The sequence below is a fragment of the Protomyctophum parallelum genome (assembly GCF_964188405.1).
Source record: "Protomyctophum parallelum genome assembly, chromosome: 14".
Taxonomy (NCBI): Eukaryota; Metazoa; Chordata; class Actinopteri; order Myctophiformes; family Myctophidae; genus Protomyctophum; species Protomyctophum parallelum.
In genome coordinates, this window is record NC_139709.1 from 37,790,449 (window position 1) to 37,809,367 (window position 18,919).

The following is an 18,919-nucleotide window of genomic DNA, read 5'->3' on the forward strand; positions in this document are numbered from 1 at the left end:
CTTGCTCACCTGCCAGTGAGGAGCCCCCACCGGGAGGACGCATGAGCTTTCGACCCACTTCTAATGTACAGTACATGCAGTGACAAATATCACCATATCACCAGGCCCAAAGTGAACCCAGACAGAGTTAACTAAGACGCAACCCTTGCATCTCCAGGTGTACAACAAATACGCATCTTTCCTGAACCGATGACGATATAGCCCCCCCCCACCCTCCAATAAAAACAAAGATCGCCCATCAGCTGCGAGTTCGTGCTGCAGAAGCTACTGAGCGCGATAGGTCTTTTACAGCAACCGATGATGGTGGCAGAGTGTGAGGTGTGAGGACACAGGTTGCCTGTGGTGTTAATTACAGGCCAAACGATTGTGGTGACATCCAACTTGTAGATTTCATTAGTGCATCCAGTCAGCCGTTTGTATACTCCATAGATGTACATTACCTTCTCCAAGACACGTACAGGCCGAGTGACTCCTCCTCCCTGGAACTGTCCAGAAACACTGGGCTTTAACCATCTGTGAGTGTCAACATCAAAATTCAAAAGCAAAAAGCATGTTGGCGATTTTCCCTTGGATTTTCATAAGTAAACCCTCTTCTACCTGAAAATTAACTAAGCCCCCCCCAAATGTAGACGATGTCTTTTATGAGCACAGCTGTGTGGCACACACAGTTGGAGGGAACCTCAGGTGGAAGTTCTACTCTTCCGGTTGTCACAGGAGGAAACTTAATCCAACACAAGGACACTGTTGTGTACTGCAATCTGGTCCATGTCAATCAATTTACAGTACCATCCAAAGGAGTACAGGTTGTGTCCCTCTGCTACAGCAGCATCGTAGGATCTCTGTTCTGTTCCTCTGTTCACATGCAAGGTCCAGTGCCACATTTCTTGTCATCGTTTGACAATAAAGTGGATAAAAATTAAGTGTCATGAAAACAATGCAGTGCTGTTCCACACTAACATTTATATTGGTACAGTGACACAAACACAACTCCATACTTGGGTGAAGACTAACATCATATTGATGTGATGACATGTGATGACCAATAATAATAATAATAATAATAATAATAATAACACCTATTGTACTATTTGAACTACATACTTTTAAACAAACCATTCACACGTTAGGCCGCAGAGCATCCTGGTTGTGTCCGTTCTGTGGCCACAGCTGCAGCTGAAGGAATAGAGGAAAGGGTCTACGATGGGTTAGGGTTGTTCCGTGGCCACAGCTTGCTGAAGGAATAGGCGTAGAGGAAAGGGTCTATGATGGCGCTGAGCAGAGGCAGATTCTTCACTATCACGGCCCTGTCAGTGAAGCGGTCCAGCCTGGAGGCGAGGTCCGGCCGCGATGCCCGCAGAGACTCTCCCACCAGGCCCACCAGGCCCACCACGTGGATGGGAACCCACAGAACCAGGAAGGTCACAATGATCCTGGAGATCAGCTGGCTGGTTCTCCTGTCATTGAAGAGGAAGATGAAGGAAATGTTATTGTCCGTTCAATTTGACATAGAATGGTAATGTGCCGTGGCACACCGACAGTCAGCCACAACTGAGCTGGATTGAACAACGTGCCGATGTTAGCGGCTCAATACTAAATGGTCGCTATCACGTGGTTAAATAATTTAAATAATCACACCAGAGGTACATTTTTGTCAAAAAGGGCACATAATCGCGCAAACTACCGGCATATTTTGCAACTTCTCGCATTTTTCACTGCATAAAATCACATCACAAAAAAGTTTAGCATATTTCGCATATTTTCATTTCTCATTTTTCCGCACAATTTAGCAACTTTTCACATATTTCGCGACTTCCTGCAAATTCACTGCATAAAATTACATAAAAACCTGCATATTTCATAGCAAAATGAAGGATTTTAAGCCGCATAATCAAGGGTCTAAATGATGCCACTAGCCTGTTAGTGGACAGAGCGGGTCTCTCCTTCACCCGGCGGTAGAGACAGCAGTAGAACGACGTCATGACGGAGAACGGGATGACGAAGCCCAGCAGCAGCTCCACAACCTGTATAGTCAAGTAGGGGATGTATAGTATAGTATAGTATGTATAGTATATAGTATGTACTATATATATAGTCCCAGCAGCAGCTCCACAAGCTGTATAGTCATGTAGGGGATGTATGTATATAGTATGTATACTATATGTATAGTATATATAGTATGTGCTATGTATATATATATATATAGTCCCAGCAGCAGCTCCACAACCTATATAGTCATGTAGGGGATGTAAGTATAGAAAAATACAGTGGTGGAAAAAAGTACTGACATTTCTTACTTAAGTAAAAGTATCAATACTGTAATGTAGAAGTACTTCGTTACAAGTAAAAGAAAAAGCACAACAGTATTGGTTTCAAAATGTACATAAAGTACCAAAAGTAAAAGTACTGATGCAGAATGTCCCATTTCAAGTTTTCAATAGTAAAAATTGCTGATCTACAGCTATTTATAGCTGATCTACAAGCTCACAGTGCGTTGCATTGCGACGCATTGTGAGCTTGTAGATCGGCTATTGGCCGAAATGTATATACAGTAGGGCTGAGGTGGTTACTGTACGTCTTGTAATGATAATCAAAATCTACAAATGAACTAGTAGAAGTAAAAGTACTGAAAATTTGACATACTCAAGTAAAGTAAAAAATACCTTGAAATTGTACTTAAGTACAGTACTTAAGCAAATGTACTTAGTTACTTTCCACCACTGAAAAGTGAGGCACGCTCTTATTGTCATACATCATCACATTCCGTGCTCAGCCAATCAAATCATCACTATGTGGTACACACAAACACAAAACTGGGTAATCAAATCGTCACAAATGTGGTACAGGTACAAACACACAAAGCTGGGCATAGGAGGGGCTAGCACCCCTCAAATAAACATCTACCAATAATTGCCTTCATTTATTAATCAATAAATTGAATGTTGGAAAGCTATAGGCCTACATTTGTATAAAATGGACCATGAATGTCACGATTACACATTTAACACGGAGCCCGCCAGAAGCGTATAAGCATAGATTAACTGGCAGCCCGCAAACGTTTTCTAGTCTTTATATTCTTTAATTCATGTTTTGATCGGATCGCATCGATAGCTGTCTCTCGTTAGCATCCCAGTGTAAAGTGTGACAGTGGACGTGGTCATTTTGAAGATGTGCACGCATCTATGTGCTGCTTTCAATGGCCTGTATCTCCAAATCGGTGCAATGAGGTTTTTCAACGGCCGACAGCAGGCGCTGTGATACTCGCGATCGGGTTTTTTCTGCACCGAGCGAGAGAACAACAACCACCACACACAGCATTATGTCATCGTAACATATTTGGCTCTTCAAAATAAGGGTTGACAGTGTAACAACCTTGGCAATGCGTGATAAATAGATTCATTCATCCTGGTGGGCAGTTTCATTGTCACAAGAATTATTGCATTTTTTCACAGGGCAGATACTGCATGACAAATAACTTAAATACACAATGAAATCACAGTGACACATTTAATATTTTTTTATATATATTTTTCTTTCAAAACAATGTACAAAATAGCGGAAATAGTTGATCTACAAACTTACAACACGTTACAGAGTGACATGTAAGCTTGTAGATCTGCTTTTTCTGCTATTTTTGAAAAATGTTTGAAAATGTAATGACATTTTTCGACGATTGCATGTTCTGAGGGAAGGGGACTAACCGTGGCTCCCAGGGCCAGGCCCTCCATGCGGGACGGTCTGCTGCATTCAAAGTGTCGGCCCTCGGTCCAGCCGGTGGACGCCACAGACGGCCAGGTCAGTACGCAGGACACCACCCACAGTCCCACCAGCAGAGCCGTCTCGCCCCTCTGCCCCAGCTGGGACCACCTGCAGGTATGTGGCGGGAAAAGTCAATCAGTGTTTAGTGACATGTCATTGTTCCGACCGATTACTAGTAATACTAAACCACACCCTAACCTCAGTCTTAACCGGTCATATAGGGTGCTAACCCTAACCTCAGTCTTAACCTGCCACGTAGGTCGCTAGCCCTAACCTCAGTCTTAACTGGCCAAGTAGGTCACTAACCCTAACCAGAGTAGTAGGTCACTAGCCCTAAACCTCAGTCTTAACCTGCCATGTAGGTCGCTAACCCTAACCTCAGTCTTAACTGGCCACTTGGGTCGCTAACCCTAACCTCAGTCTTAACTGGCCACGTAGGTCGCTAACCCTAACCTCAGTCTTAACTGGCCACGTAGGTTGCTAGCCCTAACCTCAGTCTTAACTGGCCACGTAGGTCGGACTAACGGGAGGCCAGACTTATGGGCAGTCCCCCCTGTGATGGTGAAGATGTTGATATACATGCGATAGTGGAGCACCTTGAGACTATATACCTGTGATGGTGGAGCACCTTGAGACTATATACCTGTGATGGTGGAGCACCTTGAGACTATATACTTGTGATGGTGGAGCACCTTGAGACTATATACCTGTGATGGTGGAGCACCTTGAGACTATATACTTGTGATAGTGGAGCACCTTGAGACTATATACCTGTGATGGTGGAGCACCTTGAGACTATATACCTGTGATGGTGCACCTTGAGACTATATACCTGTGATGGTGCACCTTGAGACTATATACCTGTGATGGAGCATCTTGAGACTATATACCTGTGATGGTGCACCTTGAGACTATATACCTGTGGTGGAGCATCTTGAGACTATATACCTGTGATGGAGCATCTTGAGACTATATACCTGTGGTGGAGCATCTTGAGACTATATACCTGTGATGGTGGAGCATCTTGAGACTATATACCTGTGATAGTGGAGCACCTTGAGACTATATACCTGTGGTGGAGCATCTTGAGACTATATACCTGTGATGGTGGAGCACCTTGAGACTATATACCTGTGATGGTGGAGCAACTTGAGACTATATACCTGTGATGGTGGAGCATCTTGAGACTATATACCTGTGATGGTGGAGCACCTTGAGACTATATACATGTGATGGTGGAGCACCTTGAGACTATATACCTGTGGTGGAGAATCTTGAGACTATATACCTGTGGTGGAGCATCTTGAGACTATATACCTGTGATGGTGGAGCATCTTGAGACTATATACCTGTGGTGGTGGAGCACCTTGAGGAAGCGCTGGACGCTCATCAACGTGATGGTGAAGATGTTGACGTAGAGGCTGCAGAACACCACGAAGGAGACAAACCTGCAGAAGTGTTGATTTTGACAGCAACATTTTGATTTAGTTTCAGCCATGAATAATCTTTTGAATACATTTTCATTTACTTTTAGTCACACTGTATCACATTGTGAACTTGTAGATCTGCAATTTTCAGCATGCAACCAAGCATAAAATGGCTTGTCTTTAGTTCTACTGGATCTCTTCTCCACTAGTCCCTACTCCCTACCTAACATTTTAGTCTAGTTTGCATCTTTTGACGAAATTGTCAATACTTGTAGTCATACAGTAGTTTTAGTCAGCACAGCACAGTTTTTATTCAGTTTTCCTCAGTGAAAAAAGGTATCAACACTAGCCTGCAGAGCGCAGGGTGGATGTCTCGCCGGCGGATGGCGTGGACCACCCACACGGGCAGGGTGGTGAGGTACAGCAGGTCGCAGCACGCCAGGTTCAGCATCAGCAGCTCCGTGAAGTTGTTCCGCTCCAGCTTGCGCAACAGAAGCGCCAGCACCACCACATTCCCGGGAATGCCCAGCGCGCAAAACAGGCCCAAAATGACCGCTTTGCTCAGCTCCGCCGGACTTGGGGCCAGGGGGGTAAATCCCGCTGGGCTGGACGGTGCAGACGGGGAAACGAGCAGACGGGAGTTGTTGTCGTGGATGTAAATATCTTCCATTTTGTTGTAGTTTAAAACAAGGGTTGATGTCTGTTGTTTGTAATAAAGTGTTGTTATCTGTAATAAAAAGTGTTATGTCTGTTGTATGTAATAAAAAGTGGTATGTCTGTTTGTAATAAAAAGTGTTGTGTTGTTTGAAATAAAAAGTGTTGTCTGTTGTTTCTAATAAAAAAGTGTTGCAGCAGCCAGTACAGCCAGTGTGAGAGTGTGAGGACTGAGCATTGGTGCGATATGTCTCTGCGCTTCAACATATAAAGGATGACATTGGGAAGGAAGTGGTTTCCAGTAACGATCTGTCTTTAAAGAGAACCAGCCCACAGAAAGACCCTGAGTGGACCCGCTGGTCGCGGGACGTGGGAACACATCAGGAGCGAGAGAGAGGAGATGTGTGTGTGTGGGGTGGGGTTAGGAGGGGGGTTATGATTGTACAATATCTGCCTATGAAAGGAAAACATACACAATATAATAAAATGTACGCCTGTAATGAAGTGGCCCATGGGCCACTTCCAGCCTGCAATGCGCTTTAAACTGAGCGGGGAGCGTTGGGCGGGAGACGGGAGTAGGACAGAGGTTCCACGTCATCTCGGTGGGGGCTCCTCACTGGCAGTTGAGTCAGTGAGGATACAACAGTACTTACCATATTAATTTAATAACAGCAGCACACATAATTAACATGGAAGTGTCATTAAATAACAGCAAACATAATTAACATGGAAGCGTCATTCAAATTTACAGTGGGCTATATTTACACAGTGGAACATTTGTTTTTGCTACACAAAACTGATTTGAAGTAAAAGTGAAGTATTCGTGTCAAGTACATGTGCACGTACAGGGCAGGTATGTATGTGACATAATTTGTGTCAAATGTCATGCACACATCTGCATCACAGATTGTACAATCTATGTAAAGCTGTATGAATACTTTGGATAAAAGCGCTATATAAATGCACCGTTTATTTCCCATTTGCCCCTGCATAGAGGAATGGCTCTCTGACTGAACGAACGAGGGAAAACGCTAACCTTTTACACTTCATCTGTTCCATGTTCCTGCTTCTACGTCACATGTGGTTACGACGGACCAAGTAAAGCTCCCGCTGTTCCCACGACAGCCGTCGCTCGGCTCGGAACCCGAGAGAGAGAGAGATGGGGAGGGTGGGGAATGAAACCTGGGCATATATTTAATTTCTTGTTTTATATACATTATATTGTTCTTTGTACTGTATGTACCATGGATATACCCAAATTCTACTTTGATGTTTTACTACACAAGACTGTAGTGTTTACAACTAAGATAATACATTAATTAAAAATAGATTAAAAGAAAAGGTTTTAAGCAGAGTAGAGAGAAACTGTATTCCTAAGTTGATGGTATATATTTATTGTCAATAGCAGCTGTAGCCAGGTGCATATGTTTTCACTAAAACCATGTTATTTCAATTTGAACAAAAATATACAGAAATATACAGTAATCTATTTCTTTCTTCATTGTTTTTTCACTTCACTGTGTTAATACAGTAGGCTTTTCATTGTCTGGGTTCTTTGTTAACAGCAAACCTAACGTAGAAAGACATAAGAAAAAGCATACTTAAATATTGCTTTACTTCTTGAGTCCAAAAACACCACATATAATGGTACACATATATTTTGTTTGTGTAGTAGGAGAACCAGACAGAAAGACAGTCTCACAGACACATTGATGCACATTCCCCATACACCTATGAAAGTTTAAGGACATACTGGTCAGACAGACTGCGTTGGTGTCTCTTCGGGTTCTTGGCTTTGCTCTTGTTCTTTTGTCTTGTTCTTCAGTTGGTCCCTCTTCTTCTTGACTCTGTCCATTCCCTGTAGAACTTGTTCCACAGCCTCCTCATCTCCTGCAGCCTGAGCCAGAGACAGCGCCTCCTTATAAACACTGACCGACTCGTCTAGACGATCTGGAAACATTAAAAACATGAATATTCATTATTACATTATCACTACCAGTAAGACGCCTGAGGGCGAGAAGTATGCACGCATCCGCCTAGGTGACAGCAGACTGCTGGGCTGGCACTTTGGCATGGGGGGGAGGGGTCAGATATACAGTTGCTGGCCAATATTGATGACACCTGGGATCTCCATATATGGGCTCATTGTCACGTGATGGCCATATAATGGTACCACTGTTTTTGGCCCATAAAAACAAATCTTTTTAAATCACTCTCCGGCAACAGTGGAGATTTTTGGGGGCACGGTGGCACAGTTGGTAGTGCTGTCGCCTCACAGCTAGAAGGTCCTGGGTTCGATTCCCGCTCGGGACGTTGTGGGTGCTGGCGGCGTGTTTCCTCCTCCGCGTCATCAGTGCCCATACCCGAAGGCGGGGTTGGCGAAAGGGCATTTCTGTGTGGAGTTTGCATGTTCTCCCCGTGTCCCCATATGGGTACCCTCACAAAAAACATGCAGTAATCCTGGTCACTAAACTGCCTCCCCCTGGCCAGCCGGGGCGCCTGATGGAGGGGAAAGGAACTGGTTGGAATAACGTGTTCCTTTCACGCGCTACGTCCAACAAGGGAAACTCCCCCCTGTCAGGTGTAAAGGAGCAACTTGGACACTCAGGCATGAAGGAAGCATGAGTTCAAGTCCGTTGCTCTCCCCATGTCCCTCATATATGGGGACTAGGTTGGTGGAGGGTGTGTAGAGCCCAGGATCACATTAGATGATTGACACAGGGGTGAAAAATGGGTTACAAAATCGTGGGATAAGAAATATATAAAAAAAAAAAAACAGTGGAGATTTTTCAAAACTCTGTTTATGCGTCCCTGTGTGGACAAGATAAACAGAGTTTTGGCTGCCTACGTATATGCAATATGCACAATAAACCATAGAGACATAGAACACTGAAGTTGAGAGACCTAGGTCTAGGAGGGTGTCACTCGTCCCATCTGGTACCTAGGATACCAGGGTGGGCCTTCGGACGTGTCGAGCAGCTGAGCGACAGCCCCTCTCAGCCCTGGAAGTTCGCCTGCATGTTGTGCGTATTGCATATCGTCGCTGTCGGGAAGATATCTCTTAACTACATTTTTGAGGTTTTAGATTTTTTGTTTTTCATAAATTGATGCTATTGAACACCCTGTGTGTTATTATGAACATATTGAACCAAAAGGAATTATTAAAAAGCGCTTCTGAAAGAACCTCTCAACTCCATTGGATCCTCAAACTGTCTGTAACTCCACCCCCTCTCCCCTCTGCTCCATGGCAAACTGCACAGAAGCTCAGAGTGGAAGATAAACAAAAGACGATCAAAAATGCTGGAAGTAAATGTTTTTCATACAATTCAAAATGGTGGGTGATCTAAAGGTCAGAGGTCAAAAGTCAGAAGACTAAAGTTGTTCGGCATGAGGAGACGTATATATGTATCGAAGTCTAATTGCTGACGGTCAAGCGGTTCACGAAAACAGACAGCACGGTTAAGCCAGAACTGCAATATTTAGAGGAAGAAGAAGAAATTAGAAGAGAGAAACACAAATACAACTAGAAAAAGTGCCCTTCCGGGCACAGGTCTCCACCAGGTTATCCACAGATCCGTGCAGTTAGAGGTAAAAACACTTTTCGGCCAGTTATAGCGCCACCTTGAGGCTGAGTTGAAATTGTTCATGTGGCATTTCGTCCTCGGCCTAGTGGGAATGTGGGTGCACAATTTCACGGAAATCACGCGATGTGTTCATGATTTGCAGCATTTTGTTTGAAACTGAGCACTCCTGTGAACTTTGGAAGCCAATCTTAACCAATCAGGATGGAGTCTGATAAATCTGAAAGACCCGTTTCGTTGAATGGCTCTAGAGAGACTGTGTACCAATTTGCGTGATGTTTGGACAAAATCTGTAGGTGTACTGTGCAAAAACTTGTTTTGCACAAAGCGGCCTCCTGGTGGCGCTATAACAGGCCGTTCTGGAAAGTTTGGGGCAGAGGTTCATGGTTGGCATCCAGGGAGTGTGTGTGCAAAATATGGCATTGAAAAACTTGTTTTGCACAAAGCGGCCTCCTGGTGGCGCTATAACAGGCCGTTCTGGAAAGTTTGGGGCAGAGGTTCATGGTTGGCATCCAGGGAGTGTGTGTGCAAAATATGGCATCGACCGGGTTAACGGTGGCCGAGATTAGCTGTTCACGGACACACGGACACACGGACGGACACGCGGACGGACGGAGTGCAAAACATACTCTCCCCACATGCCTTCGGCCTGGTGGAGACAATGAGGGACCATAGGCCCTTCAATAATGACCTTGGTGTAATAATATTCCAGCCATATTTCCCAGAAGGACGTGCATGTCAGGATGGCCCACGGTTCGACTCAGTTCCACCGCCTTCGTCACGAACGGCAACGCGTCGTCATGGCGTCCCTGCAGGTCCAAGATGGTTGCCAGGTCGCTCATCAGCACCAACGTCTGATGGGAAATAAACAACACAGGGTTACTATGGTAACCACAGACTCCATCCCTGTCTCCACTGTTGATGCGAAACTGTCCCTTTAATAAATAACCAAATAACCAGAACCAGGCCATCAACCTCTTGATGTGTGGCCAGGGATCCCCAGAAGAGAAGATTTGGGTATAAAAGAAACTATAAAATAAAATTATCAGTGTGGTTGCCTATTGGCAAAGAGACTATTGTTATTGCACTACAGCGCTTAAATTGTTGAAAACATTTATATTGTCTAATTTTTAAGCGGCGTTTCTCCATCGGTTTTCCGGCCGGTGTGCAACCACCTTAACTCTCTATTCTCCGCAACGTGAAGCAATATTGGCTGAACGCCACAACGTGAAGCCGTGAGCCATGACACGGTGCATGCACACACAAATACGGTCCGACACTACTTTTATCATCATATCCCTGTCTTCATCACATCGCGCGAACCAAAGGAATCAAGGGATAACAGGCACGGTGCGGCACGGACGGACGGACGGACGGACGGACGGACGGACACACACACACACACACACACACACACACACACACACACACACACACATTTTGAACAGCAAACTTTTACTTTTAACTCTAGGGTTTGTCAAATGCTTACAAATTTAATCAGATTAATCACAGCTTAAAAATGAATTACCGGTAATCATGATTAATTATTTTTAAAATGAGATTAATCTGATTAATTGAACTGTCCAAAATATGCCCTAAATATGGCCTTTTCTTGTGGGAACCGACAAGTGACTCTAGCTCAGTGCGAGAGCTAGTTACTTATCTCCATGTCTCTGTCTCTCACCCTGTCGTGCTGTGTGATTTGAGCTGCTGCCTATGTAAAGTGTGCACCCTTTTTTGGCAATAAATGACTTGTGTTTTTTTCCCCATCCAGATAGGGCTAGATATGGCTTCTCTTTCCATCTCGTTTGGATCTATCAGCTATCAGATACCAGAGCGATGACTAGTGCAGAGTGGGATTATGGGATATATGGGGAGGGAAATCTAAGCATGCATTAATTGCGTTTTAGTTTTTTTACCTAATTCATTTTGCAAATTAATTAACTCAGTTATTTTGACTTGCAACTGAATATTTATACTATTGTGGTATTGAAACTTTTACTCAAGTACTTCTTCCACGGCTGGTTATCAGTACCTGAGGGTGTGTTTGTCCTTGCTCCTGGCCACAGATGAGCAGAGCTTGCTGGTAGTCCAGCGTAGCGTTGGTCAGCTGCCGGGTGGAAGCACGGTAGCGTGCACGAGAGTCCAAGCACAAACCCAAGAGCAGCCTGGTCTCCTTTCTGAGTGCTTCAGCCTCCTCTAGTGGACATGACAGGACACAACAACACCCGGATCAATTGAAACCAGCACTTCTAAAGCTTTTGCTCATGTCAAGGACACGTTATGATGGATTCCACTAACGTTATAGGATAGATGCACCTTACCTGTGTCTGATTAGAATCCTGGTTAATGTTTAATGTTAAGTTTAGACATAGTTTAACTGAAGTTAGATTTAAGTTTAGGTTTAGGCATACCGGTACCGGCAGTTTAACTGAGGTTAGGGCTAAGGTTTTGTTTAGGCAGTTTTACTGAGGTTAGGTTTAAGTTTAGGTTTAGGAAATAGAAAAAGGGGTGTAAGTGATAAACAAATATATAGAAGGGAGTGGAGATGAACAGTTACCAACCTGTTAGCTCGTCCTCAGGTAGGTCTTTGTGCTTCAACAGTTTAGCCTCCAGATTCTCGATACAGAAACTGTAACCAATGTCTGCTAGCTCCCTCCTGAGAGCAACAGAGACAGAGAGAAACATACACACAGAGAGATATTGAGGCGTGAGCAGACGTAGGCGTTTGTCACTTTTTAAGAAATATATAGCATATTATGTAACACAAAAGTATGAAGTTACAGTATAGACTCAGGGGGGGGGGGGGGGGTCCCTGCAAGGGGCTTAGCTGTATTACTATGTGTAGGAGAGACAATGAGTTTCATCCTGGCGTTTGCCAAGGCACCATAAGACAGAACTGCCCAAAAAATAGATGCCTCATTGGCCGCTGCAGCTCGTTGGAGCCATGCGTGTCAAAGTAGGGGCGGAACAATTTACACTGGGGGAGGAAGTGCGCCGGAAGTGTGGAAGGGAAACTACGTCAAGCTGCCACTCAAGTGACTACTGGCCAATCACATCGCATCGTTTCCGGGACTTATCAGACCCGAACATGCGCTCTGTGATGCACGCTCATACTTCGTAAGGAATCTCGTGAAAATGTTGCCCTCCCTTGAGCACATACGCTCCAGAGCCGGAAGGCATGTCTATGGAACTGCTTTAAAACAAAAACTAACAAAAAAAAGAAGGGAAAATAAATCTATTATACTATATTACTTTCTCTGAACTCCTACTTATGTGACTATTTACCTTGTTGTTTGTTGACCTACTTCATGTTCGCAATCGCTTTCTGGATCAGGGCCCACTGACCACTTAACAAGGAGGTCGTATTATGTGAAATGAGATGCCAGGTCAACTATATTGACTAGTGACGGGTTGAAAACCTCTGTGCTAAATGACTAAATTGCAAACTGGACTCTATACAGACAGCTGGACTTACTTGTTCTGACCGGCGTAGATGGTGGCCAGTTTCAGAGAGATTTCTATGACGCCGTTGTCATCCTTCAAAACAAGAGACAAACACAGTAACACACCATGAGTCCTCCAGTACTGCTGGGTTTATATCCTACCAGGACCTCTAGTACTGCTGGGTTTATCTCATACCAGGACCTCTAGTACCGTTGGTTTTATCTCCTACCAGGACCTCTATTACTGCTGGTTTTATCTCCTACTAGGACCTCTAGTACTGTTGGTTTTCTATGCTACCAGGATGCACACCATAGACTGTAAAAAATATGGACAAAGCGTTCCCCGGGTCTAACATGAACGTAAAATGAAGCCTGAAATCCCTTGCATTCTAATGCACTGTAAGTCGCCATCTTTCAAGATCCGTTTTGGCCCAGCTGGCCATTGGCTGGCCCAGACAACGAGGCGGGACTTCCCCCCTTCTTCTCCGTTGGTTTTTATTTTGACTCGAGTGGGTGGGGGATCCCGATCACGGTAACGGTAGCCACGCCCCTCAGAACATACGCGACTTTATGGTCATTTATTTTATAAATGGGACCATAATTTTCCAAAAAGAATATTATGACATTAGAAATGAGACTTTAAACTAGTGACTGGAAGCAAGAAAGTATTCATGACCATGTTTATTAAGGTAATACAGTCTAGGTGAAGTTGGGCCAAAATACATGGGCCTCTATGGAGCTATGGGGCTTTTTGGGTCCAGTCCAGCGCCATTATATGAACTACCGATTTCAAATGAGGCTTCACGAAATATCTGGCTGACTGCCCCCCTGATGCACACACACGCACACGCACACACACACACACACACAGTACACACACACCTGTGGTGTTCCTCCAGACAACATGAAGCTCATGGCTGCCTTGAAGAGTTTTTCTGCCTGAGGAGAGAAAACATCATTTCAGATATCCTATCTGCATATTTGAGTGTTTCTTCGGAAATCAATGCCCTACTTGATCAGCGCCACAGATTCAGAAGCATCAAAAGATAGAGATCCACAAGCTCGAAATGTGGCGTGAAGCGACGCATTGCAAGCTTGTGAATCTGCTACTAAAAAGTAACCGTCTTGGACATAATGAGGTTTCGGGTTTGTAAATCTGTTATTTTCACTAGTTTGGGTCCCGAGGAGACATCACATTACTCTTTTGGATCATGAGCAAAAAGTTTGGGAACCACTGAACTAAATGGTCTTACATTGTCCAGTTGTCCCTGCACATAGGCCAGGTTAGCCATCTGCGGATATGACACAATACATGCATCAATGTTAGAATATGTATCATAACACAGCATTTATCACACATAATATTATGATATCCATAACACATTTATAATGCAATTATCACACAAAGTCACATCAAAGTTATAATATGAATCACATTTGTATCATAGGTATCGGATATTTAACACATGAAGGTATGATATAGATAATAGATATATAGATTTATCATACTATGTATTATACCATATATTTACCAGACAGTGTGTATAAATAAATTATATTTTTACATCACTAAATTAGAGATTGACTGCACATATAAATGATACTTATATTTATGGACAAAACATCATATTGTATTGTTTATTACTTTGTTAGTCTGCTTGGTTGTCATTGTTTCTTCCATGAACTTTTAGGTTGTAAAATCAATGGAATATTGATAAATATATAATGGTAATATATGGATATATTTACCAGACTGCAGAAATAAATGATAATACATATTATTTACCAGGCTGTATGTATAGATGATAGCTTGGTTGTTGTGTGTCCGGTGCGCTAGCGCCACTGCCTGGTGGAGAAAGTCTGATGCGGCCTGGAGCTGACCCCTGTACATACTCAACTACACACGCACGCACGCACAGTCGCACACACACATCATAATAACATTAATAAGATTCAGTCCTTTCTTCAGTATGATCTCATTAACATATTCATACTTTAACATCATATAACATCATTAACATATTGTTAAGGCATACTTTTGCTTTCTTCAGCAGTAGTATAATCTCATCCTCTTGCTTTTGAGCATCAGTTCGTTTGTCTTCCTCCTCAAACATGTTGAACAGAGAGAACGCTGGAATAAGAAAGACAATTCATTAGAAGGACAATATCAGTCACCAAGAAGCAGGGACGTGTGTCTAACATTCATTAAGGACAATATCAGTCACCAGAAGCAGGCACCAAAAGACCCCCTCCTGCACATGCCTGCAAGAGACTATCTAGTGTGCACACAAAAGCCATTTAACAGACCAGGAAAGCATTGGTGTTCATTTCAGATTTTAGCTAAATTAGAACAGTGGTTCTCTCAAAAATAGCAGATCTACAAACTCATCTACGAGCTTATGTACATCTGCTATTTTTTTTTAGTGTAACAAAATCTTTTTTCCTGGGGGTCCATGGCACAAAACATGTTCAGATAGGGGGGATGTGGCCAAATATATTTTGATTTTCTTTGGCACAAAAGTCTTTCAGAAGCGGTGAAGGAATTTTAATCGGCCTCGGGTCTTTATGGGTGAAAAACCCTTGATTGATATTAAATGAGATAACTGTATTGGCTGTTACCCTGATCAAGGCACATGTTGCCCAACGCTTGTTTTATTATTGCCTGCATGCATTAGTCACACTAAGAAAGATTTTTATAAGATAAATATTGTGAGCGTATATCTGCTATTTTCACAATTTGAACCCCTTTCTTAAAATTTGTCATTATAATTACAAATAACAGTAGTCCAAAAATGCAGTATAAAATTAAGATGTAGGCCTAATAGCATATTTATATTTTTCATAGCTATAGTTAGTTAGTACAATAAGGCTTGTCCCAGAATTTTCCCCAGTGAGGGGTGGGAGAGGCTGGACAGCAGACGGCTGGATTTTGAATTTCTCTAACTATAAACTTTCATGACAGCAGACAGCCTAAGAACAAATATAATTTATGAAAAGCTACTACAGTGAAGTCTGTTCACAGAAGTTGTTGTAGGATATGTGGGGATTATCTGACGAGGTACCATTTGAGGGGGCAAAACCTTACATACTAAATAATACTAAATTGTTTATAGGGTAAATAAATGTAATATTAAATAACCTTTCCACAGGAGTATCTTTTTATATTTTATATTTCCCCCCCCCCATTTCCCCTCACTGTATATTGTATCTTTTCCCTTTTTTGCTTCCCATATGATGAATTCCTGTTCTGTTCTTTAGCTACATAGAAATGTCTATTTGTATGTCTCTAAATGTTTGTATGTCTTTAAATGTTTTGATGAATTGAACAATGTGGACCCTGTTGTAAACAAGTGTAATGCTTAATTGGGTCGTCCACTCACAGTTGACAGTCTTTGTATCGAGTTTGTGCTTAAAATGTTCTGTAAATTCTACAAACTGTTAATAAATATTTCAATCAATCAATCAATCAATCAATGGGCACCCCGGCCCACAGGTTGAGAGCCACTTACCCATGGCTCCCAGTGCAGCACTGGCCCAGGTGGTTTGATGATTAGACTGGTTTCTGCTGCCAGAATAAACCACGCAGCACTCTCTCCTTCTGGAAGCATCTTCTTCCCAGTTGTAACTATTATTTAAACCGCTTACTGGTCTCCTATCCGCACCGTTAAACACTGTGCGCGTGAGCGTCGTCCCTCCGGGACATTTATTAAGGACACGGCGCAACACACTGGACAACATGGACGCCGCCATGTTGGATGGATGAGAGCAGGTCACGTGAGTGACGTGGCGTCAAAATAAAAGCTTTTTTGTGTGCGTTCATACAGGACACACAATTCACAAAACCAACAACTCAAACAAACAAACGTCCCTTTTATTAATTTATTTCGGTCATATTTGTATTTCTATCTTGTAAGCCTACTCCTTCAATTTTTACAATTATTATATAGCTGCCAATCAAGCCCACACATCATGCATTTATTTAAAATATTTAAATTTAAATATTATATAAGTATGTATGTAATGTATGCATGCATGCATGCATATTCATTTACTTACTGCATGAGATGGATATAAGCCATTTAAGCACATATACTTTAGTACAGGACTTCTTCAGTAGGCTATATGTTATAATTTTAAAAGAGTGTTTATTAATCAAAATAATGAATTATTTAGCAATTTAAAAAGTGTCTGTGGTGCACACAAAAGCCAGAGTAGGCGTTATAATGGTCCCAGAAATGTTTTAACGTTGACATTAGGCCTATATTGTTGCTGTCGGACAGAAACCAGCTATCTCAATACTGCATCTTATTAAAAAATAAATCATTGCTATTGAACACCATTTACATCGGTGTGAGGGTTTTACAAATATTGAACCAATGAAAAGTATTAAAATGCGCTTCTGACAAACCTAACTCCAGTGGATCCTCACTCCCTGTGAGCACACCAGGAGCTTCAGACGCGTGAACTTGAAGCTCAAGTATTCTTCTTCGTGGGTTTTTTAGACAGCTGGTGGATGGAAAATAAGCTCCACCTCCGCGTCCGACGGACGCTACGGACAGTCTCAAATGGACGCGACGGACAGACTCAAATGGAAGCCGCGCACAAGCGTGAAAATGAAGCGTGTCACCCGGCAGTGATAGGCACTAGCCAATGGAACAGATGCAGCCTGCAGCCCATCCACTGGGAGGAGTTATACTTGTAGTTGTCTTCTTTCACGCTGTCAAACGCCCCCTGGGAGGGAATTGTGAAGCCATGTCAAGGGATACAGGAAGACATCTGGGCAGTGGGCAGCTCGAACTGCTCGAAGTAACATTATGTCCAAATTGTTAACAAAACATTGAAAAATCGTCTGAAGAAATAAAGTAAAGCATTGGTTCTCATGTTTGCTTCAGATCACCCCTGTAATCTTTTCATCCATGGCACCCCTGGCTGAATTACATTGTCATTTACTGTAACCCTGATCCATGACATCGAAAATAACTTTTTTTTATACTTTATAAAATAGCCCGTTCTCTTCACCATGTGCTGCCCTTCTCATCATCATTATCCATCTCCGTGGTGGTCTAGTGGTTAAGGTGCTGCGCTCTCACCGCGGCGGCCCGGGTTCGATTCCCGGTCAGGGAACACTGTTTTATGATGAATTCCTGTTCTGTTCTTTAACTATATAGAAGTGTCTATTTGTACGTCTTTAATGTTTTGATGAATTGAACAATGTGGACCCTGTTGTAAACAAGTGTAATGCTTAATTGGTTCGTCCACTCACAGTTAACATGCAGTCTTTGTATTGAGTTTGTGCTTGAAATGTATTGTAATTCTGCAAACTGTTAATAAATATTTAAATCAATCAATCAAAAATCTCCTTCTCCTTCTCACCGCCGGGTGACACACGCTTGTCGGCAGCTTACATCTGACGCCGCGCGGAGGAGAGCGTCAGATGTAAGTTGTCCGTCCGCAAGTCGTCGGCGAAAACAAAACTAGTTTTAAAACTCCTCGGCCGGGAGGCGTACCCGGGTCCCCCGTTCCAAAGGCACGTACGTTAACCAGTCGTCTAAACAGCCATGACAGCGAAGTAGCAACAGAGCAACTTATAGCCTACATTAGAATGCGCCTTTGTCTGTGTCAACATCTTGTCACTCAAACGTCCCTCTCACGCCCACTTCGCTAACGAAGAAATAGAGGACTACAGGCGTTTAAATAGGCTTCCGTGTGCGTCTCCTCTAGGAACCGCCCAAAGCCCCGGAAGGATTTAAAGTGAGACCTGACGCGACGGACTTCTGACGCTTCACGCCTGCCTAGTGTAGCCACAGCCACTGTCAGTCAAACCATAACCACCTATCTCCACTGGTCAAAAGCCTCCTAACTCCACTTGAGCTTTTGGGTTAAGTGATGATAATATTCACATTCAAGTATCTGACAATGTATGCGGTCACTATTAATATTTTGGACATAGCTGGTTTCTGCCCAACAGCAGAGATATAGCCTACTTTTATTTGTCATATGACAAAAAGTGCAAAGCAGACATCAGACTGAAATCAGCTAAGACTCTGAATGTAGA

General features: G+C 43.1%; 3 protein-coding genes across 3 annotated transcripts; all 3 read right to left on the minus strand.

Annotated features, from left to right (window-relative positions):
• Nucleotides 1-193: 193 nt before the first annotated feature.
• On the minus strand, nt 194-5,254 carry LOC310871293 (leukotriene B4 receptor 1-like; the record flags this gene model as incomplete). Its single annotated transcript, XM_083782778.1, has 4 exons — nt 194-1,454; nt 1,915-2,021; nt 3,699-3,864; nt 5,106-5,254. The coding sequence occupies 4 exons, from the start codon at nt 5,252-5,254 to the stop codon at nt 1,196-1,198; spliced, it is 681 nt and encodes a 226-aa protein (XP_083638904.1). The 3' UTR covers nt 194-1,195.
• A 242-nt stretch (nt 5,255-5,496) lies between these two features.
• Nucleotides 5,497-7,209, minus strand: LOC310871294 (CX3C chemokine receptor 1-like; the record flags this gene model as incomplete). The annotated part of the gene is made up of 2 exons (XM_083782779.1): nt 6,874-7,209; nt 5,497-5,788 (listed from the first exon to the last, which is right to left on the minus strand). Exons 1-2 carry the CDS (start codon nt 6,894-6,896, stop codon nt 5,497-5,499), a joined length of 315 nt encoding a protein of 104 aa, XP_083638905.1. The 5' UTR covers nt 6,897-7,209.
• Nucleotides 7,210-7,350: 141 nt separating this feature from the next.
• ttc19 (tetratricopeptide repeat domain 19) lies at nt 7,351-16,607 on the minus strand. Its single transcript, XM_083781879.1, has 10 exons — nt 16,374-16,607; nt 14,901-14,995; nt 14,651-14,761; nt 14,118-14,156; nt 13,747-13,803; nt 12,897-12,958; nt 11,983-12,077; nt 11,454-11,617; nt 10,110-10,272; nt 7,351-7,787 (listed from the first exon to the last, which is right to left on the minus strand). Exons 1-10 carry the CDS (start codon nt 16,600-16,602, stop codon nt 7,594-7,596), a joined length of 1,209 nt encoding a protein of 402 aa, XP_083638005.1. The 5' UTR covers nt 16,603-16,607; the 3' UTR covers nt 7,351-7,593.
• Between the last annotated feature and the right edge of the window lie 2,312 nt (nt 16,608-18,919).